Below are 26,971 nucleotides of genomic sequence, written 5' to 3' on the forward strand. Positions count from 1 at the left end.
AATTGATATTATCCACTTTGAACACCTACTTTTGCCCTTTTCTATACCTCAGAAACCATCAGGTTGTATTCTTTACTCCTTTATTCAAATCTCTGAGTAAGAGAAAGCTCCCTATCTAAAGTGTTCCCTGTTTTCTTTTCCTTTTTCAACTCTAAGAATGAAATTAACCTCCTTGCCAATGCTTACCTCCATATTTATATCCTTGATCCTATCCCATACCACCTCTTTGAGTCATCATCTAGCATTAGACACTGTGCTAAACTCTGGGGATTCAAAGAATGGGAAGAATATGGTCTGTCATACGTGAATGCAAAACACAAACAGTGGATTCATTGAGAATGGTATCAAGGCTAGGGGCAGCTAGGTAGAGCTGTGGTTAGAGCACCAGGCCTGGAATCGGGAAGATCTGAGGATTATCAGCATATGTGCAAGTTACTTTGAAAAGCCACAGTACTATAAATGTCAAGAAATCAAATATTGGAAGATAATTTTTTTTTAAAAAACAATTTTTTTAAAAGCACAACCCATGATGAAACATTGAATAAAAATGTATTCTATATATGTATGTTTATAGTCATATAATAGTGATTTAGGTCTAAGTTACTGATAATTAAATTATATTCTACCATACATATAAACTCAGATGATGGATGCTTGAAAATACAGAGGAAGAAAAATTCAGCTCCTAACCTAAAAGAGCTTACATTCGATTGGGAAAATCAACATGTGAATTTATTTAAGAAAATGGAAGGTAATTTAAAGAAAGAACACTAGTCCGCTAGTGGCACTAAGCTGAGCTTTAAAATGTAGATAATGGTTCAGATGGGGGTGAAGAGGGATTAGGTAAAAGCCCTGAGAGATAGGAGACACAGTCATGAAATAGCCATTGACTATAATGCAGACTGTAATAGGAAATAAAGGAGAGGAGAGTCAAGGCCAGATGATGAAAGGCTTTAGTGGTCAGCTTGAGGAATCACTCAAGATCTGCTACATTGTCACATGTACACATTAAGATTATTTTGGCACACATGAAAAGGAAGGCTTGGAGGGTGGACAGACGAGAAATAGGGAGACAAGGCAGGAGGTTGGTGCAATATTCAAGGTGAGAGATGCTAAGGACTTGAACTAAAGAGAGTGGAAGATATAGATGGAAAGATGAGAGAAGGGGTGTAGAGGTGGAATGAACAAGAGAGAAGAGTCAACAGTCTAATATGGAAGTCAAAAAAAATGAATATAATCATAAGCTTCATTGGGCAACTAGGTGATGTAGTGCTGATCCTGGAGTCAGGAACACCTAAGTTCAAACGCAGCCTCGGACAATAGCTGTGTGACCCCTGGGCAGATCACTTAACCCTGAAAAAGAAGGTGGAGAAGGAAATAGAAAATCACTTCAGCCCCTTTGCCAAGAAAACCCTGAATGGGGTCATGAAGAGTTGGACACAATTGAAAAAATGGCTCCAGGATAAGGCAGGAGATGCAGTTTAGCTCTACTAGAGAATGCTATTCAGATCATACTTTCAGTACTTTATTCAATTCTGAGTTTCATAGTAAGAAGGACACATAAATTGAAGTGTATCAAAGGGGAGGTCATTGAAGACAGTGAAGGGCTTTGAGATTATGTCATAAAAGATTAGTAGAAGGAACAAAGGATATTTACTCAGGAGAGGTAAACACAGAAGACCATTATAGCTAACTTCACTGCACAATATTGTCTTGTGTATAGGTATATTCTGACTTAAGATCCATTCTTCTTTGAACTATGATCTCTCCAAAAAGAGAATTCTGTCTTGGGAAAACCTGGTTAATAATCAGGTCCACTATGTGTAGTGATTGTATATACCTAGAAGACACTTTAACATGTTTGTTGTATTTTTTTTTACTTGTTTCCTTCAGATTTTTCTTCACAAGAGTTAGAAAGTTTCATTAATTCCTTCTCTTCATCCTGGCTTCAAATGTTCATTGCAGAATCAGTCTTTAAAAAGTCATGTTTACAGAGCTGTATCAGTATTTCTCCTGAACCACTCTCTCTTCAGAAAATGGTAAACAGCCTTCTACTCAAATCTATTTAATTTCTAAGGCATCAATATGATCAGTTTAATTCATTACAAATATTAATTCATGCATTTCCAACATTTGGTTGTGCATTGGTTATTCCCTTCAAAGATGGAAAAATTAGTGAAGGGAAAAAATTTAATTACAGAATTTAGAATGTTTAAATCTCTGCTCTAGGAACACAGCACAAAAACCTTTTCTTCCCATTCTCTATGTTACACAATACTATTACTTTTTGAAAAGATCAGAGTAGACACATGATAGAATAATTCCACATAATACCTAATATTTAAAATAAAGTTACTTGTAAAAAATTCAAAGCCACTTTAATCTAACAATCACTTAGAGATGCCTTTAGTCCAAAGTTCTTTATCTATATATTGCCAACATTATTACTGGCCCATCTTTAGTTATTATTAAATGTTCTCAATCAGTTCCACAAAGAAATGAGAATCAGACATACTTGTTTATATAATTTGGTTGGGCAAAATCCTCTGTTTTACAACATTTCTTTGCCTTGCATAGACTTGCACACCCATTATTGTATGTCTTACACCAGACTTGTTTCCTAATGCACAAATGCATAATCAGAATTGAAATGGCAAAATACCAATTGTACATAAATCAGATGGCTTTTTTGATAAATAAATTATGCAAAAGCAACATAACACACTAGGCACAAGACTAATCAAAGGAGCTTTTCTGAATAAGCATAATGCCAAAAAAATTAAATTAGGAAAGAACAATCATTTGCATCCCAGGCATTTTTCTTCTTGTCATCCACATGATTTTGGTTTAATGATGTGGAATAGTCTTTTTAGCAATCATCTTCATCTTTTAACAGGTTTAAGGTAGAGGGCAACCATACAGACATCAGAAAGGATAAGCCCAAATTTTGTGGGAAATGGTCAGGTAATCATTTTCAGACTTCCTATTGCCATACAGAGGATCATGAAAGTAATATGATGTTATTTTGCAATAGGTATGTGCTTATTTGCCTGCATTGGGAAAAATTAATTTACTTGAACTAAGAAAGGGGCAGAAACGGAAGAAAATGGGACATTGGGATGGCCCCAGCTCTCAGAGGGCACTGAAGATGTTAAGTGATGGTGATCAGAACCAAACCAATGTCTTGCCTGACGCACCGTAAGTAAAACCTAAAGTATCACTGAAGCTTCTGCCCTGACACACCATCTTGAACTTCTTGTGACCTCGAATGGTCAGCCTGTACATCCTGCTGACTGACAGAAAGCCTATTTTTAAACCTATAGAGTTTTTCCCCCATTCTTCAATACGTACATACATTGATGCACATTCATTTCCTTGGTGTTGGGGTGAAATGTTTCCCAGGAGAAATGAAACTGTTCACTGAATGACTGCTTTACACAGCTTTTTGTCTGATTTCATGATTACCACCACATACATAATGATATGTATGCACTTTATCTATTACTTAAAATACTGCAGAAATTCAGCTTCAGAATGTCTGACTAACAATGTAGGTGACCACATCTTAAATCCTGCATGTATCCTTAAGTCACATTAGATACTATGTAAACTTGGAATATTTTCCAAAAAGAGAAACATTTAGAAAATACACAAAGCTCTCTTCTACTGAAATGGAGCTTTGATAATAAAATTTTGCCTCAGATACTTTCTATCTCTATGATCCTGGGGAAGTCCCTTAATTCAGGGATGATAAGTAAAGTGCCTACCCTACAGAGTTGTTATGAATATGTTGTATGTAAAGCTCTTTGCAAGTGTTAAAGTGCTAAATAAATATTAGCTGCCACTATTGTTGTTGTCACTTACATGATGATGATGATGATAATGATGATGATGATGATGATGATGATGATGATTAAGGAAAAGAAGAGTGCCACAAATTTGAGAAACTAAAAGAGAACATCTAGTTTCTAATCTTGACTTTTCCCTTATATCAAATTTGTCCTATTTCTTCCCTATTTATTGGATGTGTCATGTTTGTGAACTTCTCCAAGAGTCACAGGTAAAGAGGCCAGCAAAGTGAAAAATACAATGCATATATATGTACTAAGGTATATATTGAGGCCATTGAGCTAAGTGACCTACCTAGAAGACATAAAACATGGAATTAAATGATGGGGGAATTTATTACTAAGAAGAATATTTTTTAAAATTTTACAATATAATGTATGTTGAACATGCATGGCCCAAAAAATAGCCTTCGTAATTTCTTATTTTTCTTTTAGTGAGCTAAAACATCCCTTGTCACTAAAAAGGTCGCAAAAGAAATCTGAAGGAGAATTGTCACGTTCCAAAGAGAACTTTTTGCTTCCAAAAATGAATTTTCACAAGACCAATTTAAAAGGTATTCAAAGTATCAAATTAATGTATGCTAAGAACTTATCATGGTTGTAGTCATTGCTTGCAAGTTTAATACACTTACCCTGATGAATGCCTGAGCTAAAATGTTGGCCTACTTCCAAGAAATACCTTCCTGGATAGCATGTTATTTTTCTTAAAATGTCATTAATGAAAAGATTATACTTAGTATAATAGCACGTTCCTTCTCTTCTCTTCTCCCTCTACTTCTCCAACTATTAAACACAGTATGTAGCATATGTGAGCTCATTCCAGACTTGCCCGCCTTACTTTGCTAATCCACCTCAACCTGTGTTGCTTAGGATCGGCGTCTTCTGATTTGAAAGTATAATTCATTCTTCATGTCTTTCAGTCCTAGACATTTTGTGAACAAAGACTGGGGAGCAGTCTATGTTACATAGCTGTGTTAAGCATATGGACTCTTTTCTTTCAGGCACTGAGCCCAGACTATGAAATGTGTTTGGCTTTTAGTCCTAACTATACTAGCATCTAAGTACCTAAAGGATGAAATAACATGACCATAATTCATTCAGACTCCACTTATGACATAAATTTAATAAAATATACCTTACTTGAGGCTGTAACTGGCCCAAATCATTTGCTACATCATTTTGTTTATGGTCTATATTTTAAGTATCATGCATCTAATACAAATATGTTTATTATCATGACCCCCATGGGATATCTAGAACAATATTGGCAAAGAAACTCTTGGACTAGTCTTTCAACATAATATAAATTCCTAATTGTGTGGCACAAAATGCCAAATAATTGCCCATTTTGTTCAAAATATAAGAAGAGTGATTTATTTATAAAATTCATTCATTTCCAAAAGCAATGTCCTATTTGTTTTATTGTTTCAGAAGATAAAATGGATATGAATGACTAGAACAAACTGAACAGCAGAAAGAAGTGGGTCTAGGAGAAAGAGAATTGAAAAATAATAGAGAAAAATTTGAAATGTCTTTTTTTTCTCTGTGTGCATAAAAGAGGAATTTTCCCATAGAAATACTTGCAGAGGCTGAAAAGAGCTATTTAGGGGTGTGTACCGTGAATCTAAACCCTGTAAAAATGTGCTACATTATCTCAGCAAGAGAGAAAATTAACTTTAGCTACATATGCAGTTTGTGTTTGATTTCTAGTCTGTGTGGCATTGCAATAACTTCTTTTATTCTCCTTGCATCAAGTTCATAGTCTGGTTCTCTTGTTCATTATAACCACTTGGTGACAACAGAGATGTCAATATGACTTGATTTTACCTTGCATGCATTAATTGCACTCCTTCTGTAAAATGTAGATTTCAAGACTTTGCAATTCTATTTGTCACCCTTGTTTAAGCTTTAAATGGTACTAGGTTCCCCCCCCATGTGTGTGTGTGTGTGTCTGTGTGTATGTGTGTGTCTGTGTGTATGTGTGTGTGTTTATATTAAGATTCCTTCATTTCTCCCTTTCTGTGCTGCTGTAGCCAAGCCAGACAGCCTATTGAGAAGCAGCAAACCATCTGTTAATGGATTTGAAGTTCTGAATTATACTTGAGTGTGTAGAGGCACTCGTGCTTAGCCAGAAACATTCATTTGAATTAAGCTATAAATGCTGTGTAAAAAGAGCCATACATTTAACGTAGGTTCATGAATAAATTTAAGAGAGGGCAACTGCACTCTAAACTTTTATTGCTTCAAAACCCAGTATTTTTGGTGTTCTGTGATCATTCAGAGCTTTTATAGTGGGATTGAAGCTTTAAACCTTGAACTAAGGGGAGATAATTTCTGTGTTAAACCATTTGCAGTAGAATTTCATTGCTGGATCTCTGATGGAACAGAAGCTCTGTGGGTTGTGAGGGTTTTTTTATGTTGTTGTTTTTTTTTCTCCACACGTTTTTAAAAAATTATCCTAAAAGATATTTAACCTGGACAAAAAAGGAAATCTTATCCATTATTTGACTGTTCTGGCACAGAGCCAGAGTGCCAAGTTCCATGCATTCTGATTATTTCCTTTAGTTGATATCTTGCCTTCCCTGGAATAATCTATTAATTTTTTATGGTAGGAGAGACAGCCCTGCATAGAGCTTGCATAAATAACCAAGTGGAGAAATTGATTCTTCTTCTTTCTTTGCCAGGAACAGACATTAATGTAAAAGGTAAGTTCTGAATCTTCACTGTCTAATCAAATCTTTGGTTAATCCTAATTTTGCATTATAAAATAGTTGTTTGCTAATATTAGAAAAAAATACAAGGAAATCTAACTGTACTTTTTATTTTATGGTATTGAGTCATTACTGAAACCAAAAATGTTAAGGTGGGAGAGCAGGGGGAGAAAGGCGGAGATGGGGAAGAAAGGAGGGAAGAATAGATTATAACTAAATCTATATGAGGGGAAAAATCATTATTGTTATCCATATTTGTGGTCAGATCTCCAAACTAATTTGAAAAATGATTATCATTTAGATCCTTTTTTCTCCTTTAGAGGTACAATTATATAGCCCGAGCAAGTGTATGAAAGGAACCTTCTGGTAGTGAATTATATGTTGGAGAGTTATGCTGGAGAGAGAAACAGGATAGATCTACTTTAGCATTGAATAACTCCTACTTTTGCTGTTTTAAAACTTCCCCTGATTTCTAATTCAGACTATGCTGGCTGGACGCCTTTGCATGAAGCCTGTAACCATGGCAACACAGTGTGTGTCCAGGAAATTTTGCAGCGTTGTCCAGAGGTAGATCTGCTCACTCAAGTGGACGGGGTGACTCCTTTGCATGATGCACTGTCAAACGGACATGTAGAAATTGGCAAGCTGCTACTCCAGCATGGGGGTGAGTGCATTTATGCTAAACTGGTTTTCAGAAATTATCCAATTTTTGATGAATCCCTCAGAAGTTGATAACACTTCCTTTTTAGCTTCCATAAAGAAGGATGCCTTTAAAAAATACAAAGAAAGAAAAAAAAGGTCTCCTTTTGAAAATAAGCACCATTTTGTCAATGTGGATAAAAGGCTTTTTTTTATCTGTACATTTATTCATTTACATCAAAACTGTTGTTTAAACCAATGTAGCAGAATACACTTGTGAATTGAGTATGTGGGCTTTGAAAAAGAATGTATTTAAAGTCTAGTCTGGTTTTTTGATGGGGTTGTCAATTCTTAAAGGTTTGTTAGTAAATGGATTTACATGTTTAGCTGTTACTCTAGATTTCTTTAATATCCTTGCTTTTCTTCTATTTTGCTACTGACTTGACTAATTTTTATTTTTTAACATTTATTTTCTTATACCTCACTAAAATGATTTTCAGCATTAATAATATTTTATCACATAAGCCAAATTGATAAATAAATTAAAGTGAGGATTTTGTAATTGTGAAAAATGCTGGTTGGAAATTTTTGAGGGGTTGGGAGTGGATGGATTATACTTTAACAAACCATTTTCTTTCCCGATTTATGATCAGCGCTCTCCACAAGCCTCTGCCTTTTTAGTGACACTCTATTCAGTTCGAGCTACATAGAATAAATTTTAGATCAAAACATTTAAAAAATGCATGTATGTTGGAGGGAACAAAGGGAAGCAAACAAGAATGTGTGTATATATATATATATATATATATATATGTATGTGTGTGTGTTTTTAATATGTATATACTTCCTATTAACTTTCATGTGTGCCTGATTAAATCCAAGTGTATGATATTTTTAGTAGATAAAACATTCATGTCTTTATGAAAATATAAAAATGTGCTGCATTTGGATATCAATTAACTATATCCCCCTTAAGAAAAGGGCAAAACTAGCATCCTAAGACTTCTAGTTATTTATAGGCTTCTCCTGCCCCCTAAAGGCTGCCCTGTGTGTCTATTGTGCTGACACCATCTTACTTTCCTGGGCTCTTCTATATTCTTCTTGTACTATGTATCTACTGCATCCCAATGTACTATCTTCCAGGTGTTTTATCTATCTATCAAATCTTGTATTTGATATGCCAAGCCAATATCTCCCTCTCTCCAATTGGTTCAAGTGATGCAAGAATCAGTGTACCAATGTGATAGAGTAAGCTGAACTTTCCAGTAGAGAATGAAATTACATGTGCACTTTTCCAAAGCCCTTAGTGAAGAATAGGAAAGGATGATTTTCTGGCCCTAAGGGAGGGCCTACTTGCAGTTGCATTCATCAAGGACCTCAAGTTACTCCAGTCTTATCTTGGCTTTTGTCACATTCTAGGTTTGGGCCTGTCAGAGAGTTTTACACCACCATAGCAGAAACTATACATTCATTGTGGATTTACTCAGGCTTAGTAGAAGTCAGATGCAGTACTTTTTCATTTTATTTCTGTAAGAACTTTGAAATGTCACCATCTTTTTCTTTGGTTTGTTTTGGTATTTATTTTTAAATTATTTGTTCAGCACAATGCAAAACACTACAATATTCCAAAATACCTTTTTACCTTAAGTGAGACATTAATCTTGTTTCATTTATTGTGTTATGTTTATATATGTATACATATATATATACATACACTTATATATCTAATTATGTTGAAGATGAAACTGTATTTTTAAAAACAAAAAAAATAACTAAAAGCTTCTCTTCCTTCTAAAAACAGTATTTTATATAAGTATAAATATTGCTGACATGTGATTAGATCATGAATTTTGTATTATGGCTTTGCCACTACCTTAAAAAGGAAAAAAATATTTTATAGCTCTATAACAGTTGTTTTCCTAATGTTGAAATGCATAAAAATTAAACCTGGCACAGTCCATGAAACAGATCGGGTGCTTACCATTTGTTTACTGAAGTTTAACCAAATACAACATTGTTGATATTCTGCTGCTCTCATATTTCACCTGTGCTACCATTAGTCCTCCCAGGGAGTGGGATGGGGAGGGCTGCAGTAACTTTCAAAGCAAGAAAATATGGAAGTTTGACTAGAAAGATGTAATGGGCTCTTCATTTGGGGCCTTTCATTGTTTGAGTGTTTTGTTTTTCTTTTTAGTTTTTGATCTCTGGTGCCACACATTCGAGCTAGGCCATGAAAGACACAGTACTATTGAAGAGTCGTCCCTTTACTCAGCACACTTTTTTCTAGACTTCAAGTTCCTTTGTTGTTATTGAGTTTCCTTATGGGCATTTTGTTAACAGGGGTCATCCAACATGGGTCAGAATTTTTAAACATATTTCTCACAGTACCAAACTAATATCCAGTTGAACCAACTTATTAAGCACATATTTTTGGTATGTTCATGGCTCTGTGCTAGGTACTGGGATTAAAAGACAAAAAATTAATAGCTTCTTCCCTCAAGGTGCTTACATTCTACTTGGAGGATACATATGTAAAAAGAGGGAAAACTGAAGAGAGAAGGAATGCCAACAGTTGGTATTACATTGGGGAGGAAATCAGGAAAGCTCTCATAGAAATAGTGCCCAAGTTGAGTCTGAAATAAAGATGGTAATGAGAAGGAAGAGATGTTCTCAGTGTGAAGAATGGCTTGTGCAAAAGGACAAGGATCACATAGACTATCCAATCCAACTAACAAATAGTTTAGTTTGACTAGTGTACATACAGAGTATGAAATAAGGGCTGTAGAAATAAATAGGAGCCAAATTGTGTAGGCCCCTAAGTACTAGGATAAGGAATGAGTTTGTATTTTATCTTTTGTGTATATGTTGGTGTGGATATGTGTGTATATACTCATGAAAGGAATCATGCTTTGGAGAGGCTTTAATGTCATCTTGTGAACAGCATTTTTTAACATCAATTTCTAGTTTCTCAAAATCTTTTTTATTTGTACCCTGCTACGTCAATTGTAAATATATACTTATGCCTTCTTCAAATTAAGTAATTGACATGAATTTTTTTCTTCTACTATGCCTTGACTAATTTTATTCATCCAAATTAGTGCCAACACTAGTTGTAAATGTTACTTAGCACTTTGCATCGCTTTTCCAGGCTCGGTGCTCCTCCAACAAAGGACTTCTAAAGGAAAACTGCCTTTGGATTATGTGCTAGCTCCCCAAGTGAAAGAAGACCTCCTGACTGTCCTACAAATCAAAAGTTCCACTGAAGACCTTCATGCACAAGCAGAGGAACATTTCTACCACCAGCAGATCGAATTTGGCTCATTCTTACTTAGTAGAATGCTATTGAATTTTTGTTCTATATTTGACTTATTTTCAAACTTCTCTGTTTTTAAGGAGTTAGCGCATCTAGATGGAAGACTGTTTACTTCTCCTAGAACCCGCAAGGATGCTACCCGTCTCCATAATGACTGGATCGTGGATCTCTACTCTCAAAATCTCATGACATTAGAGAAGCTCCCAAGTCTCCTTAAGGAGATACCTAAGAACTTGGAAGTGTTTCCAGGAGTTCAGACACAGGCTTTATTGATGACACTAAAAACTATGATAGATCAAGCACAGAGTTTTCATGGCACTAGTTAGTATCAATAGACTTTCTAAAGTATTTTAGATTCTCTATATTGACAGACATAGCCTTTGACATTGTTTTAGGGGTGCTCATTAGATCATTCCTTTTTCAGAAAAAGAGATGTGACTCTTCTCTCCAAAAGAGAAGTGCAAATTATTTCCAAATTGAATAGATATTTTAAAAATTACATTGTTCTTTCAAAAAGTTATTCTTGTTTGTGGTATAACCTCTTCCTTGTGAATCTGAGAATCCTGGCAGATAGCAACACAATCATATTCACATGTTCACTTTTAAGGACATAGTTGGGAAACATTGTTTTAATTCAGCAGACTGACCATCAGAACAGGTTCCTTTCAGTTCTATGCTTTTCCTAAAATAAATATTCCTAAAGTTTGAAGCATTAGCCAATGTTCTAATTATTGCTTTTCTTTTCTTTTTTAATAACTTGAAAGGGAAGAGAATACCCTCGAATTTATGTACATCTGCATATGCACACAAGGTGTGAAGTTACATTTTTCTATAGCTGGCACAAAGGCATTAAGATTTGCATTTAGCTTTCATGCAGTTTATTTGTATGATCTCACAGCAAGTAATATGCCTACTTTGATTTTTATCATAGAAACAGATCTTTACACAAGATTCAAGTATTAAGTGGCCAATTAGAAGAGTTATAATCTCATCACCTCATAATAATAGATCCGTTCTGGCTAAGTTCTGTTCCTTTATAATTTCCCTATGTTATATTTAGAAGTCACTGTTTTATCCATAAATTAGCCTAAGGAATATAACATTTTAATATCTGGCAAACTTACATAGTCAGTAAAAACAGTTCAGTAAAACAAGCAAAGGACAGAACTTTAGGAAATCTTCATTCTCATCTGATCTGTACTACTACTAACAAGTCACCTGTCTTCCCTGAACCTCAGTTACCTCATCAGTAGAATGTTCAGTTTGTTCTAACTCATCATTTAAGCTTTTGTTTTGTTTTTCTCACTATGATTCTACCTGATACATCTCTTTCCGCTTAGTGAACACTACAAAATAAACTTATGAAAACTGACCATGGAGAATCAGGGTAAGGCAGAGGAGATTCATTTCTAGATATAACAAGTCTAAAGTCGTTCATTTGGACTGTCATTTCTATTGTAATGGGAAAATAGTGGATTTTTCAATATTGAATCACCATGGAAATGTTTTCTTTTAGTTGCACTGTTTATATTTTCTAAGTGAGTTTTGTACCTGTCAGCTTTCTTTTACCATGAATAAAATATATACAGTGATATAATTTGAATTAGATGCAAGATAAAATTACCTTCCTGGATCTCCTTCTTGTCTTTTTTTTTTTAAGTTACTACAATAACTGTCATAGTGCTGGGCATTATTGGGATTTGTGAAAACCTTTGAAAGAAGTGATCTTAGGGAGAAGTTGATATTTTCATAACTTTTCTGTTTGATGAAATTTCAGTTTTTTAGCTATAAGTTAATATGGTTTAGCCTATTTAATGTGTTTTAACCCTGCTACAAGAAACTTAATTCTCATTTTAAAATGCACAATCTACCACCACAGGTTTTCAGTTTGAGATGCCTAGGAAAAAAATGTATGTACCTAAAAAGAGACCTACATTATGACATTCCTATCAATGGTACACTTAAATAAAACCCAAATTCTTTTAAATAAGCCCTCAAAGTGGGTTCACATATATCGATCTGGAAGATTTTCTGATGTTCATTTATAAATATCAAAATAAGGCCCTATTCCCTGAGAATTTGTTATACTAAAGTTCAGCACTGTTTTTCTGTTGCTTAGTTTTATTTTTATAGGGTTTCTCAAAGAATCATCCATGGGTGAAGTTAGAACCTTTCCATGAATCACTTTTTTTTCTTTTTTCCAGACTATATCTGTGAATTCATATATACAGAATATTCCCCATATGAAAACCACCTGCATGGATTCAGATTGGCAACTTATCTTTAACTTATATAGCCTTAGATTGCCGGTGGCTCTTAGAGGAGACTTATCCATAGTCACATAGTTGGTCTGTGTCAGAGGCAAGACATGTAACTATACCTTCCTGACTTCAGAGCCATCCACTCAGTTGTCTTTGCATTGACTACAAAGTTTAAAATAGGATAAGTATTTAAATGTTCTTAATTTCCTGTCATCACAAATACATAGGAAGAAAAATTGTTTTAAATTTGCCTTTCAGCTGTGTGTCTCAAAAACAAAACCTTGATTACTTATGATTTAAATAATGCCTTCTGGAATCTAAAGATCAACTGTGTAGAGTCTAGTCTTTGGAGGCAAATGACATATATCTGAATGACCTTCTGTGAGTCAGACTCTGGGCTTCAGTGTCATATGAAAAATGAATGCTACTCATCTGTGTAGAAAACACTTTGTAATCATAAATATTAGATAAATATGAACCATTATTATATGCAATTATCTTGGTAACCTTATACCTTTTCTAAGTGGAAAAAATTTGTAACTTTAATGCAGAAGAAATGAAGTAATCCTTATTGTGGTAATCAGAAGCTCAACTTCTATTCCCAGTACCTTAGTTTTCTTTACGCAGGATCATCCTTCATATACTATATGTGGTGTACATGTAAATCAACCATTCTAGAGCCCCAACTCACCTCCTACCCATTGGCCAATGTTGATCAATCCAATGTGTTTCCAACAAGTCCATGAAAGGTTGCCATTTTTTGTTTACTCTAATATCTAGAACTTAGTTTCCCTCAGAGGAACACCATCACATGCAACAATTATCAGGGGAGGGTACAATCCATATGCATGCACACACCTTTCCAGTTAAGAAAGACAGAGAGAGAGCTTGATGAGAGCCTGTCAATGTTTCTCCTTAATCAGCAGGAAGGGGTCATTTTTGAGTGACATGAGGCACTCCTTCCCCCAGGCACTCTTTTACACCTCCTGCTGACATCTAGAGAGCAAGACTTAGAATGATAATTTGTTTTTATAAAGACTATGGAATTAGAGGGTCAGTGATGACATTGTTGGAGATATATATATATATATATAGTAGGTATTCCTGGTCACCAAATTATAAGAAATACCAAATTGGATTTTAAAAGTTGTATGGCAGAATATACCTTGAGGTTTAATTGCCTTAACACGATTTGCTTACATGTACGAAATATAATAAGAAATATGAGCTAGTTAGAAAAGGGTTTGGGATGTAGTTTTGTGTGGTTTGAAGCACATAGTGGTTTTTGAGGCATAGCATATCCCTGATATAGAAGACATTTTCATATGGCAGGAGGATTCTGCTAAGAGAATTTTGTGAAATTTATAATTCATGTGATCCTATATCATTTCATAATTGCATACTATATTCATCAATAAAGCTAAGAAGCTACATATTTTATACTGAGTACCCATAACCAATAGGTGGATATGTACTATGGTGAATTTGAGCATATCTCTCATACTCTTTTACAGACACATTAATAAAATCATGGCCAGCTTTATCTTTCAGGAACTCTGGGTACTAAAGAATTAGACACCATCAGAAGGGCATGTTTTAGTGTTTTCCTTCCTGGTAAAAAAACATCTAGAGATTGAAAATTTCACCCTAGCTACTGATTTATTTCTTCAGCCTTTCAAGTTTAAGAAAGATTCAAGCACAAAATAGAGTCAGGAAAGTTCAATTCCTTCACTTCAATTAATTTTATGTAATTTAGTGAAAGAAAATAGAACTACTTGTTTTTAAAAGAAATAACTAAAGCTTGATTTTCTAAATTTTGTAACTTTAAAATTATAAAACAAGTTTTTTTTTTACAAGATATATAGAGGTGTGTGCAAATGTATTATGCTTCGAAATGCATGTGTGATAACCTATGGTATTCTTAAGATACAAATAGCAGATTATGAAAATACCTTTATCATTCATTGCATATGTGGTATATTTATACTGATCTTTTGTTTTCCCATTTTAGAAAAGCAAAATAAATTATTTGGTTATATGTTAAAAAAATTATTTGGGGAGAATGAGGTGGCTCAGTGGATTGAGAGCCAGGCCTAGAGAAAGAAAATCCTAGGTTCAGATCTGACATTTCCTATCTACGTGACCCTGGACAAGTCACTTTGTTCTTTTCCCAGCCCTTACTGCCCTTCTGCTTTGGAATCAATACTGATTCCAAGCCAAAAGATAAGGGTTTTAAAAGTATAAATTTGCCAAATAAAAAACTGAAAGATATGTCATATATCATCCAAATAATCCACTGAGATATTATTAATCTGCAACATCATATAGAATTTGAATGCACCTTTAAAATAGTTCCCCCCCAAACAGGGTTATCACCAATGGTAGTTGAAGCCTTTCCCAAAAAAATTTCATTTTTTAAAATTGTGTCCTAAAAACAACTTTTAAAGTTGTTTCTTTTTTTCTCCCAGCTCTTTTGTTGGCATGACCATATGAACAGAAAATCTCAGGCTACTGTTAGGAAAAGTTGTTAAGACTTGCCATGGGAAAGCAAGAAAAAACAAAACAAAAAATGTGTTTTATAGCTCCAGCAGGTGGGATTCACAAACTGAGAATCTGGAATCCAGGTTTGAATCCATTCCTCCAAGACCATCATTAATCTTGATAGCGGATGACCTAAAAGGCCCCATCCCTTCCATCCTTCTACCCTTAAAATGACGTAGATAGTCCTGAAAAAGATCATTAATCTTAGAATGGTAAAACATAAAAAGAATTTAGCATGTCATAAGTGGCATCTCCAAAAGCACTTAAAGGGTAGGTCAGAAGAGATTTTACCTTATAACACTGACACATTTTTTCTAAAAAGATGAGAATGGTTTTTGACTTTGAATGGAATTCATTCTGGAATTGCACCCCACCCTACCCTTTCCAATTTAAACAGATGAGTGTATCATCCAACACTGGTTTTATTTAAAATAAAAAGATACATTTTCCTCATTCCACCAAAAAGATTCAGTACACTATGCAAAAAAAAGTTATTAATGATGATAGCTGACACATAGCATCTAAGGTTTGCAAAGACCTTTGCATACATTTTCTCATTTGATCCTCACAACAACCCTGTGAGGTAGGTATTGCAGATATTCTCATTTTAGAGATAAGGAAACTGAGGTTAGTGTAAATAAAATGGCTTGTCTGTGCCGACATAGTTATTATGTAGACACACATTATTAATTAAGAAGGGCTTCAGACCCCTTTGGCTCCAAGTTCATCATTCTTCCCCTAACATCACACTGCCTGTTATAGCATTAAACAACTTTGTGCCTGAACAGTTTTGCAGTCTCAAACTTAGCAGAATTAACAGCAGGAAATGTGCCTTTGGAAAACTGGTTAGGAATCATTAAGGACTGGGAGGAATCCATTTGAAGACTTCTGGGAAATACCATGTACATGGATTGAGCAGATAGATAATACAGATATAGACATGTTGGCAAAGAAGAGAAAAAGGCACTAATTCGCACCAAGCACAATTATTTTGGAGGCGGGGGAAAGAGGGAACCTAGAAGAAAGGGATTAAGGATAAGTGATATGAAGTTTATTAAAAATAAGTCATCGAATTGGTTTGTCTCACTGAGAAGGATGGGGGAAGGCCAAATATGAATATTTAAAAACATGCCAAGAAGTGATTGAAGTACAACTATGGTAGTGGCTTAATAGTTTCCTGTTTTTAAAAATTATCTCCTTTTCTCAAACAGCCTCACTTGCCATGGTAACTAGCCTTCTAATGGTTGTTAGTTGAAATTTAGCACTATAAATTTTATCATAATAATAAGCTATTATTATTCCTCAAAGATTGGTGGTTTTTTAATGTCCTCCAAAAGTATCCATCTGATCCATATGCCAAGCAATAGCTTTTCCCTGGGAATGTTCCTCCCCCTTCCTCTGAGAGTGTGCACACTCCCTCTCTACTGACATGGTCGTCCCATCCTTCAAAGCAGATCTTCCCCATGAGGTGGGGCTGGGGCATCCTGTCTAGCTTGCTTCTTAAACTGCTTAATGATTGAACTCTTTCATATGGATACCATGTGGATTGATGATAACATCTCTCTTCTATCAGCCAGCCCCTTCTGATTTTAGGAGTGCTTAGGGGACAGAAAGAATGACTTGTTCCCCCATGAGTCTGTTCAGATTCAACACTAAAAAAGGAGGGAGGAACTGATGAGATGAATGATGGCTCCATTTACCAGACTTTACCTTAGATGCATTTTCAGAGAGTTTATGAAGGTTATTAAATTAAAAATTGGCTTTCATTTCTCTTCACAGATGTAGAAAAACCCCACTTTATAATATGGGTTTTCTACTCCACTGTATTGACACAAGATAAAGCAGCCCGATTTTTGTGAGGGAATTCTGGACGTGGTAGAAAAAACTCGATTTCCAATTTTGTCAGTGAACACTTCCGTGTGCCTCCCTATGAGAACCGGGAGAATGGCTTTTTCAAAAGTGCCTTTCTTTTTTCCAACTACAGTCATTTTACTTTGTAAATATTTTCATCTTTTATCATCTGCTGACAGAAAAAACACCAAGCATTAACTAGTGACTGAAGTCACGGAGTTAAAACATCTAATCACCCAAAATGTCCAGGGTCAGAGATATTGAAGAAATATCAGAAACCCAGTGACAGTGAGTAACCACTTAGATGACCCACCTAGGAACTTGAATAAACACAGAGGCTTTGGTGGGATTCCCCTTTCCTACTTGGTCCCTGGCCCTGTGGCTAAAAAATGAACACCAACCTTTCCCTAATGTGATAAGCACCTCCAAGTGCTAGGACATCCATCTCCTGGCCAAATGGTTCAGTCACCCTCCATAGCCCGGATCTGGCTGTCTGATGAGGCTAGTGGAAATGAGCGTGGATGCGCCAGGCCATGCATGGGTGCGTTGGTAGGATTGTGCATGCAAGGCCCCCAGGTGGACACCAGAAAATGATGGCTTTTGGCTCCTGTTGCAGGACCCATCAATGAACAAACATTGTGTGCCTGAGGTGGGCGGGTGGAGGGGAGTGCAGTAATGAAAATGAAACCAAGCATGGACAGTATCCCTATGGCCTTAGGATGATGCCAGGACACCCTGTAGAAGTAGACATAAACAAATACAAACTAGGAAGGCACTTTATCTGGGCATATTTTGGGAGATTGTGTCATCATTAAAGAAAAGAAAGGGTCAGGGTGGGGGGCCATCTGCTGCATCCTCGAAGTACTAACGCCCCCATGGCCTAAGTAAAAGGCAGCCTGTTGATTTGGGCTCTATTTTTGTGCTTTCCCACTGCCTCATCTCAAATATTCTGCCCATTTCCAATAGAAATTAGTGCTTTTCAGGCTGGTAGGTTCAAGCCCTCACACAATCTTTCATTCCGTCAAGCTTCTTGCTGGCTACAATGCCCAAAAGAGCAGCAAGCTAAGGAGCTTTTTTTTTTTTAAACCCTCACCTTCCATCTTAGAATCAATTGATTCTAAGACAGAAGAGCAGCAAAGGCTAGGCAATGGAGGTTAAGTGACTTGCCCAGGGTCACACAGTGGAGAAGTATCTGAGGTCAGATTTGAACCTAGGACTCAATCCACTGAGCCACCTAACTGCCCCCAAGCTAGGGAACTTCTTACTCCTCTCCCTTATGTTTTTCTGTTCTCTGTCTTCCCTCTTCTCCATGCCTTTCTATCAACTGTTTCCTATGCCTGTCCTTCTTTCCAGGCCCATCTCTTAGAAATTAGTAGTTTCCTTCAAGGCCCTTCTCAAACTATGTGAAGCCTTCTGCTTCACCATCCCATATTTCCACCAAATTGGTGTGCATGTTGCCTCCCTTGACTAGATTGTAAGCTCTTGGGGGCAGCTGGGTAGCTCAGTGGATTGAGAACCAGGCCTAGAGGCGGGAGGTCCTAGGTTCAAATCTAGCCTCAGCCACTTCCAAGCTGTGTGACCCTGGGCAAGTCACTTGACCCCCATTGCCTAGCCCTTACCACTCTTCTGCCTTGGAGCCAATACCCAGTATTGGCTCCAAGACAGAAGGTAAGGGTTTAAAAAAAAAAAGAAAAGATTGTAAGCTCTTGGAGGACAGAAACTGTTTCTTCCTATTTTTTATCCCTACCCCATAATAATTGTTTGTTAATTGATTGCTCTATACAGAAAGAACAATTGATTGAATTGAGCAACTGTGAAATTTGGTTGCCTTAACATTTGGAAAAAAAGAATAATGGAGCCTTTTTTTTCTCCAAGCTTCTTGGAAATGAAGAGACTTATCAACCCTAGCACCCCAACCCCACCGAACAAACAAACAAAAAAAGCCAGTACACCCATTCTTTCCAAGGCATGAGAGAAACTGAGTCATGAGTTCCACTAGTATGATAATTTCTATTTGGACTGCAGAACACTGAGCTCCATCTCAAACTGTTTTACATTATTCTTTAAATTCTTGAAAACATTTCACATAGCTTTACCTAAAACCTAAAAAAAAAAAAAAATCATAGGCATTGGCATCCTGGTTCAATAAAGGGTTATAGAAACTGAGGCCCAAGATCTGAATTTGCTTTTGAAAGGCTTTTTTCCCCCTCTACACCTGTGTTGTTTTTAACCGGGGGATTTTTTTTTTTTTTGCAATTCATTTGCATCAACCTCCACAGGAAGGTGAATTAGAATTGAAAGTAGTGAAGAGCTTATCATAATGCTGGGGCTTTACCCACAGGAAGAGTGTTGCTTTATTTCACACAAAACAACTGGAAACAAAAAAGAATCCATAGAACCTAAGAATGGTGGGAATTCAAACGAAATTAGCAGGTGAGTGTTCTTCATAATATGTACAGCTAGGATTGGCTATATATTCTACTCTCCAGAATTTAAAAGTAAATAAATAATAATAGAAAGAAAATACTGGAACTTGGACCAAAAAAAAAAAAGTATAATTCATGATGTTTCTATCTCCATACATTTCTCCAGTGCTGCTTTTTGGGGTTCAATCATTTCCGTCATGTCCTTCCTTCCTGACCCCATTTGGGGTTTTCTTGGCAGAGATACTAGAGTGATTTGCCATTTCCTTCTCCAGCCCATCTTACAGATGAGGAACCCCGAGGCAAACAAGGTTAAATGACTTGTCCAGAGTCACACAGCTATTAAGTGTCGGAGGCAGATTTGAACCCAGGAAGATGAGTTCTCCAGACTCCACCGTACCATCCAGCCACCCAGCCACCCAGAGTAGCAGTACTTTGGTATTAAAGCCCAGGATAGTATTAAAAAACCTACAAAGGGAGCAGGGGCCTCTGGAAGAAGTGTGGGGAGTCTTTAATAAAGAGGGGATGGGTCCTCACTCAGTCGAAAGTAAATCTGGATGCAGAAATTAAGAGGACTTCTGTGCTCACCAAAGTGACAAAACTCACCACCAAGTCCTCCTCTGCTCTTAAATGCAGAGCACACATTCTGTAAAGGACTTCCCTGAAATATTTTGGAAACATGGAATGCCGAATGGAGAAGCGTCTGTAGAAATCAGGAAGTAAATGAGAAAAAGCTGGGCAGGGAACCTCCTCAGTGTGCCTCTAGAGCTCCCCAGAATCTCTCTGCTAACGTTGTTAGCAGACCAGCCCCAAATGCCCATTCTCAGTCGATGGCAGTTAGCAGGACAGGAGGACTCTCACACTTGATTTTGAGAGTGTTCTCTATGCCGCCACGCTGACATCATCTAGAATTGTTCGGCGTCAAGTTGACCCAAATTCCGCAGTCATACTAAACCCAGATGAACATCAATGTGGCTCCTTTGAGGGATAATGGTTGATTTTTATTATTCAGTCTGATTTTACTGGTTTACATAAGACTCCCTAAGAAATCCCCCCTGCAAACGAGGCTCTGAGGGCTTAGTCTTTTCAATGTTGCCCAGTGGTCAGTGATTTGCCCAGACTCACAAAATCCCTTGTGGGTTAGAAGTGGGATTTGAACACGAGACTTCCTTACTAGTAGGCAGCTTTTCTCCTCCACATGAAGAATGACAATACCAGTTGGTGAAATATGTCTAAACACTTAAAGGATTTTTACGGAATTGATTCCGTATCAAATATGGAGACAGTTAATTAGTGGCAGTGCTTCGGCAGTCCCATTTCTAAATCCGGGCGAGAGGTTCATGGGGAGTGTTGATCTGTTGAGACAAGCATGTTGGAGCACACGCGTTATGAAGCTTCCTTTCAAGAGCTCTCCTGACTGAAATCCATCCCACAACAAGGTGGGACTTTGAGGAAGAAACAGCCCAATCCCCTGCTGTCACTCGGGGAGCCCGTCGTCCCCCCACCTGTTTCCCGGCCAGGTCTGTGGAGTAATATAAAAGCCCTCCTGGACTGTTGGCATGCTCAGAGAGGGAGCGCATGCAGGGTCGAAGGGGTGGTTCTTGCCATGGCGAGCCCCAGGTTCTCCGCCCGGCTCTAAGAGAGAACTAGAAACCTTGAATGTTCTCATCAGCAAAATGGGCACAGTAATATCTACTCTACCTACCTCAGAATCTTTGGGAGCCCTTGTACACCCTAAAATGCTATAGAAGTGCTATGACCATGCAAAGGGGAAGCTGGGGGCAATCACTCCCGTCTGCCCGGCACTCTTCTCTGCTCCTAAAGAAGGAGGTTTAAAAGAAGTCCTTCCCGGGCTATATTAGAACAATCTATTTGGATGACCCAACAGGAGCCTGGACAGCGCTAACATCTCTGTAGTGACCCAGGCTTGCAGAAAGTCCTGTCCATCCCGTTCTCCTGTTTCAGTCTCACCACAACCCTGGAAGGGGGGTGCTGTTGTTATCTCCATTTTGGTAAATAAGTGACTTCTTGCCCAGGCTCACCAGCTTGGCTCCTATCTGAGGCAGGATCTGCTCTAGGGTCTTCCTGACTTCACTGGTAACATTATTGGGCTTAAAGGGTGACTTTAAGAAAAGGTCTGCATTCCAGAAAGAGAGAGGGGAGGACAGTTGGGCTGTGGCTCTACAAGGACACAGTCATTCCCTTCTGTGTTTGAATGCAAACGTCGGAGATCCGGTACAGTGAAAGAGAGGAATTTGCACATAGATTACTGGTTAATATTCCATGGGCACATCTGAGCTTTGCAGAATGTCAGGCTTAGGGATCATTTGAGGTCTGCAGACCACACCAGAATGGAACATACATTTTACAAAAGATCTAACGGAAAGTTATTTCAGACAAACAATGGGTGCCCATCAATAAAGTTTCAGGAGTAACAACTTCATTCATGACCTATTGTTCCCTAACAACAGAGAGTAAGCAACAGTATGGGGATGTGCACATTCCCAATTGTTCCCCATACACTAGATGAGCTAAAAGAAGCACATTGAGGTCAAAACCTTTTGACAAAAAGGAAAGTTGATGGACATCTTTCAAGCATATTATATAAACAGAAAGGATCAAAATATTTCAGTAACATAAAAATATTTTTTAAAAATCAGCTTCCATAAGTGCATTTTAAAAGAATATTCCTGTAGACAGAAATATAGACATTTCTCCCACTCCAACATTTTTCCAACTTGTCTCTCTTTAACTCGCTCTAACATAATCCCTACCCAAGTCTATTATTAGAATGGTAGAAAACATTCTTTGTAACAATTCCAACCAAAGCCTGATCCCCTATCAAGTCAGGAAGGCGAGAATTTCTCTCCAGATGATTCCTCTCTCGAGGTGTATTCTCTACTTGACACAGAGGGAATTAAGTACAAAAACTGCTGTGGAGAGTCTTGCAAATGCAACTGAAAGTGTTCATTCTGCTGGGATTAGTGAACATTGTTCAAAGGTAAACCATTTTTCCTCCTTAAATGAGCAATCTAATGAACAAAACTGATATTCGAGCAGGAGGACCAGATCCATATTAGTAGAAATTACCATTTCATAAATGAGAGAAATGGAATGTTGGCATATCACTCACCACACTTCATCCTCCTCTAAATTAAAATTCACATTGATAGCTAGAAGCATCATACACAATGAAGTGCTTTCTATGAGGCTGTCATCCAAAAGCAAAACTTGTGTTTTTCTTCTATGAAAACTTTAAGGGGAGGAGCCCAGGTTCTTCACTGGCTCTTTCATGGGAATGGTTAACTCTGGGCAGAGGCATTCATTCCTTAAATGCACATCAGCCAGTTGTCTAGACCTTCCAGTCTGAGAGAGCTGTCCAGAAAGGTTGAATTATTGGCCCAGGTGGACACAACTAACATGGGCCTAAGGCAGGTCTTCCTGCACTGCCACGAGAGAACAATGACGTCAGCCAGACAATCCCATGGATTCAGATTGCTAGTGCTATTGATTACTGGGTTTGCTAATCTGCTAATTCAGTACAAATTACAGTGTTAGGGTATAATCATGTGTAATATACAAAAATTTCACATATGCAGTCACTTACAAACCTGGCAGTATTTAATTTTAGACCTATCTAGGTTCTAAAGTCCTCGATGGAATGATGTTCAAAGAAGGAAACTTGTTCCTCGTGGAACTCAAGGGAAGAGCTGACAGTTCTCTTCAAATTGAGACATTCATTCATTCATTCATTCATTCATTCATTCATTCATTCATTCTTTTAGAAGCAGCCCTAGCAAGTCTAAGGGAATTTGCACCCAAAGGGGAGAGGGTCCAAAGTATAGAATCTGTGATAAACTTAAGCCCAGGTTATGGGGTTTGATTGCTTGGTTTCTTCCCCTGTTGAAATGAGAAAAACTCTGATGGATAACTTTTGACTTAAAAAAGTCAACAAAAACAAAAACAAGCAACCCCTTCCCCCCCCCCCCCATTCACCTCTAAGAGTCAGATTGAGATTGCCATTTTCTTAGCTTTAATCACACACAGCTGAGTATTGGATAGGATGTGCTAGTCTATTCACCAACAATCAGAAGTGAGCCCCTTCCCGCGTCATTTTTGTTTTTGTTTTGCATTGGCTCTTTTAATGTGTTAGTTTCCACCCCAGCTAGCTGAACCCTTATCAGCCTGATTCTGTACCATGGAAGTCCATTTCCAGTGCCATATGCCTTTGTACACTATTTACAGATTCTCTCCATTAGGATAAAAAAAAAAGAAGACAAAATAAATAAAAACAGAAAGGAAGGAAACGTTGCTGAGACTGGGGGCTTTCTTCTTTTATCTTCCTCAAACAGATGCTGCCGCTCTCCTCAGTGCGTGAAGCTAGCTAGCCAAGATTGTTTTTCTTCCTCTTACACGGGCTATGACTGGGATCTTGTTTCAGTTCCTGGTACTGCACCTGTTTAAACAGAGAGTTCAGAGGAAGGCTGGTCAGGTGGCCACTTACTGGCAAAAGGCTGAAAAGCGAAGGAATGAGACAGTGGGCCTGGGGGAGGGAGGAGGGGTGTTCCTTCTCTTGCTGCAAGCTGCATGGGACCTGCAGCTGGGCTGCAGAAACAATGGGGTGATAGAGGCGGAATCAAAAGGGAAAGCAGCATTGGGAAAATCATGCCAGGAAACGCAGGAGTGCCCGAATGGAAACTTTGGTCATGGGCTCCGCTCTCTTTCTGTTCACCGCAAGACAATACGTTGAGGAAAAAACAATAACAAATCGCCCCACACCAAGATATTCGGTTTAAAGCCCCTGCAATCATTCTTTGCAATTCCTTGGGTTTCGTTTTGATATTTAGGCTCAGCCTCAGCTTCGGGAGACGCCACACCAAATGGGCCCAATGAATCAAATCAGTAGATAAAGAAGCAAAGTCATTGCTTCCACCCAACCTGTGTAGGCACCCTGCAGATCCCCGGGAGATAATGGCAAAGGTAGCCTTCTCATCCACAGAAGGGACCCTTTCTTTCCTCCCATTATGGGGCTCTAAAACCCTCCATTCTTCCCTCACCCTTCAATTGTTAGGGCTGGAAGTCCATGGATAATGATCTAGCCCAACTGGCTCTTTTCTGCTGATGAAAAGAGCGAAGCTCTGGGAAAGTAAAAAGATTTGCCCACGGTTAGGTTACACAGCTAGTGAGTGGGAAAACTAGGCCTCCCTCCCGCCTCCATCTCCCCACTACTCCAGCACAGCTTCCTTTATGCCACTCGGCCTCCCTCCTAGTAAAGAAAACAAAAATCACTCGTTCATCCCCTCTACTAGCTGCCCTCCCTCATGGGCTTGCTTCTTCAAGTCTCCCGTTCTTCTCCAGAGAGGGAGGGGAATGTTTCTCCATTAAATGTCTGCTAGTTTATTTTGTTTCCATAATCTAATATTCTTATTTCCTCTCTACAGGTGGTGGAGGCCCCAGGCAGCAGCATCCCCCTCAACCAACTCCAGCTGAACATCATTTGAAGGAAGGTTGTTCCCCATCCTCTCCCCCTCCCCGACAATCCCCTCTTGTGAATTCTCGTCCTCCAAAACATTCTTCTTGGGACCAGTTAAGCTGGAAGTCTCTCATGGGCAGAATCCAAATGTGGACTCATTTCTGAATGAAAAAGAAGGCGCTGCTTCAGGCCTTGCTCACTTCAACTGGGCCTCCCCAGAAGGTTTGGATTTCAAAGTTCATGGGTCGGAGAATCCCAAACCCAGGGCCTAACGTCTCCCGTATTATGGAACCCAGGACAATGGAACACTGCAAAGAATGCCAACCCTCTACGTGTAACAGCCAGTAGCATCAAGACATTTCAAAAGCCTACTTACTACTTGTACGTCCGAGGGAACTCGGGAAAGGAAGTCGAGAAGCTCGTTGTTATCAATCGCGTATGGACTCCGAAGCTTCTTTGTGAATTTATTGATACCTGGAAAAGGGAGGGTTGAAACGTTATTAAAATCTCTGGGTGTTTTTTTGCATCCCCCTTGTAGCCCCTGAAAGAACATTTTTGGCCAATGTTTGGTGATTACTTGTTGTTTTTTCTCAAGTCAACAAGCATTATTAAGCTCCAAGCACTGTGGTAAGTGCTCAGGATACAAAAAAAAAAAAAAAATCAAAAATGAGTCCCTGCTCTAGGCACGTTGGTAATCTGCTCTGGCTGATGGTGATTTGAAGCTCTGTCTTGTGAGCCTTTCACATTTACCTAAAGGGCTACCCCTCCCCTTAGCCTACCCACCTGGCAGAAATGAAAGGTAACTCTTTCACATACAACTCTGGGAAGTCATTTATAAATCAAAACAAGAGCCTTAATCATTTCCTTATTTTTTTCCTCAAAGGAAAATGCACCCATTGTTCATTTGGAGTTTTTTTTTTTAACCACGAAAGTTAAAAGTTCAAAAGTGTTCAATTCCCAGCATAATCTGTGTTGAAAAGGGAATCTGCTAGTATTGGGGATTATACACACTGGCTGCTAGAAATGAAATAAATTCTAATAGCCTGCAGAGAACTAGGCTAGATGACTGGCATTTCCAATTTCTTAATTGAGGAATTCCGGGAGGTGAAGCATGGATAGAGACTCAGCCCCTAATGAAATATTGGCTTCAGTCTCTTGGCTCCTTATGTGGGGTGTGGTTTAAATAATACGGAAATTTCTGATGAATATTTCAACAATCATCCACCCAGTAAGGCCAAAAGAAAAAGACATAATTCTTTCTCTGCTTAATCTGATGAAACAATAGAACCAAACACCTGCCCTGAAAATGAAATCCAAGTCAAATTTTCCCAAGAGGCCCCTAAGGATTACTTGACCAGATTCCACAAATGTGCACCACAGAGATGCCTTTTTGTTTATCTGTTTGTTTGTTTTAGAAGAACTGCTTTGCAAAGCCTGGGACAAGTCTGATCCTACCTGGACTGGAGGTAATAAATTGCCCTAAGAGGACACTCCTCTCTAATTCCTTCAATAAAACAGCATCTGTTTTAAGTATCATAGAAATGAATGAAAGATGAAGAAATAAACATGCAGTAGAGAATCTGGTGTATGATGGGACTGCTCCTGCTCCTTCCTTTTCTCTTGTGGAAAGAACAACATCATAACCAGAAATTTCTTGAAATTGAAAGATTCTAGACAATATACCCAGTTTTGTTTTGGTTTTGGGGGGTCAAAGTCAATGAATGGCTAAGGTTCCTGGGGGCTGCATCAGGTATGACTTGAAAAGATTTCACTTTTAGAAACAATATCCCCAATGCCCCTGATTATTTTATTCAAGTAGACTGTCATAAAGCTCTTTCAATACACAATAAAATATTGAAAGCCCACTCCCACATTTTGCCTCTGCTCCTTTTTCCTTTTGACAGCCAGATA

The 26,971-nt window shown here is 37.9% G+C and overlaps 2 protein-coding genes across 14 annotated transcripts in view; one reads left to right on the plus strand and one right to left on the minus strand.

The window, feature by feature from the left end:
- The window catches only part of SLF1 (SMC5-SMC6 complex localization factor 1), a 115,716-nt gene extending 103,572 nt beyond the window's left edge, over positions 1-12,144 (plus strand). For all 3 annotated transcript variants that reach the window (XM_056820814.1, XM_001365334.5, XM_016431568.2), the window contains 6 exons: positions 1,894-2,039; positions 3,035-3,198; positions 4,284-4,402; positions 6,461-6,553; positions 7,041-7,223; positions 10,347-12,144. In XM_056820814.1, the coding sequence (XP_056676792.1) occupies positions 1,894-2,039; positions 3,035-3,198; positions 4,284-4,402; positions 6,461-6,553; positions 7,041-7,223; positions 10,347-10,837 (1,196 nt within the window). In that variant the 3' untranslated portion in view covers positions 10,838-12,144. The remainder of the gene's footprint in view (positions 1-1,893; positions 2,040-3,034; positions 3,199-4,283; positions 4,403-6,460; positions 6,554-7,040; positions 7,224-10,346) is intronic.
- Positions 12,145-15,717: 3,573 nt separating this feature from the next.
- MCTP1 (multiple C2 and transmembrane domain containing 1) overlaps positions 15,718-26,971 on the minus strand; it is a 774,261-nt gene continuing 763,007 nt past the window's right edge. For all 11 annotated transcript variants that reach the window (XM_056820811.1, XM_056820808.1, XM_056820812.1 and 8 more), the window contains 2 exons: positions 25,437-25,534; positions 15,718-24,043 (listed from right to left, as the gene is read on the minus strand). In XM_056820811.1, coding sequence (XP_056676789.1) covers positions 23,972-24,043; positions 25,437-25,534 — 170 coding nt within the window. In that variant the 3' untranslated portion in view covers positions 15,718-23,971. The remainder of the gene's footprint in view (positions 24,044-25,436; positions 25,535-26,971) is intronic.

This window comes from Monodelphis domestica, chromosome 3, assembly GCF_027887165.1.
Source record: "Monodelphis domestica isolate mMonDom1 chromosome 3, mMonDom1.pri, whole genome shotgun sequence".
Taxonomy (NCBI): domain Eukaryota; kingdom Metazoa; phylum Chordata; class Mammalia; order Didelphimorphia; family Didelphidae; genus Monodelphis; species Monodelphis domestica.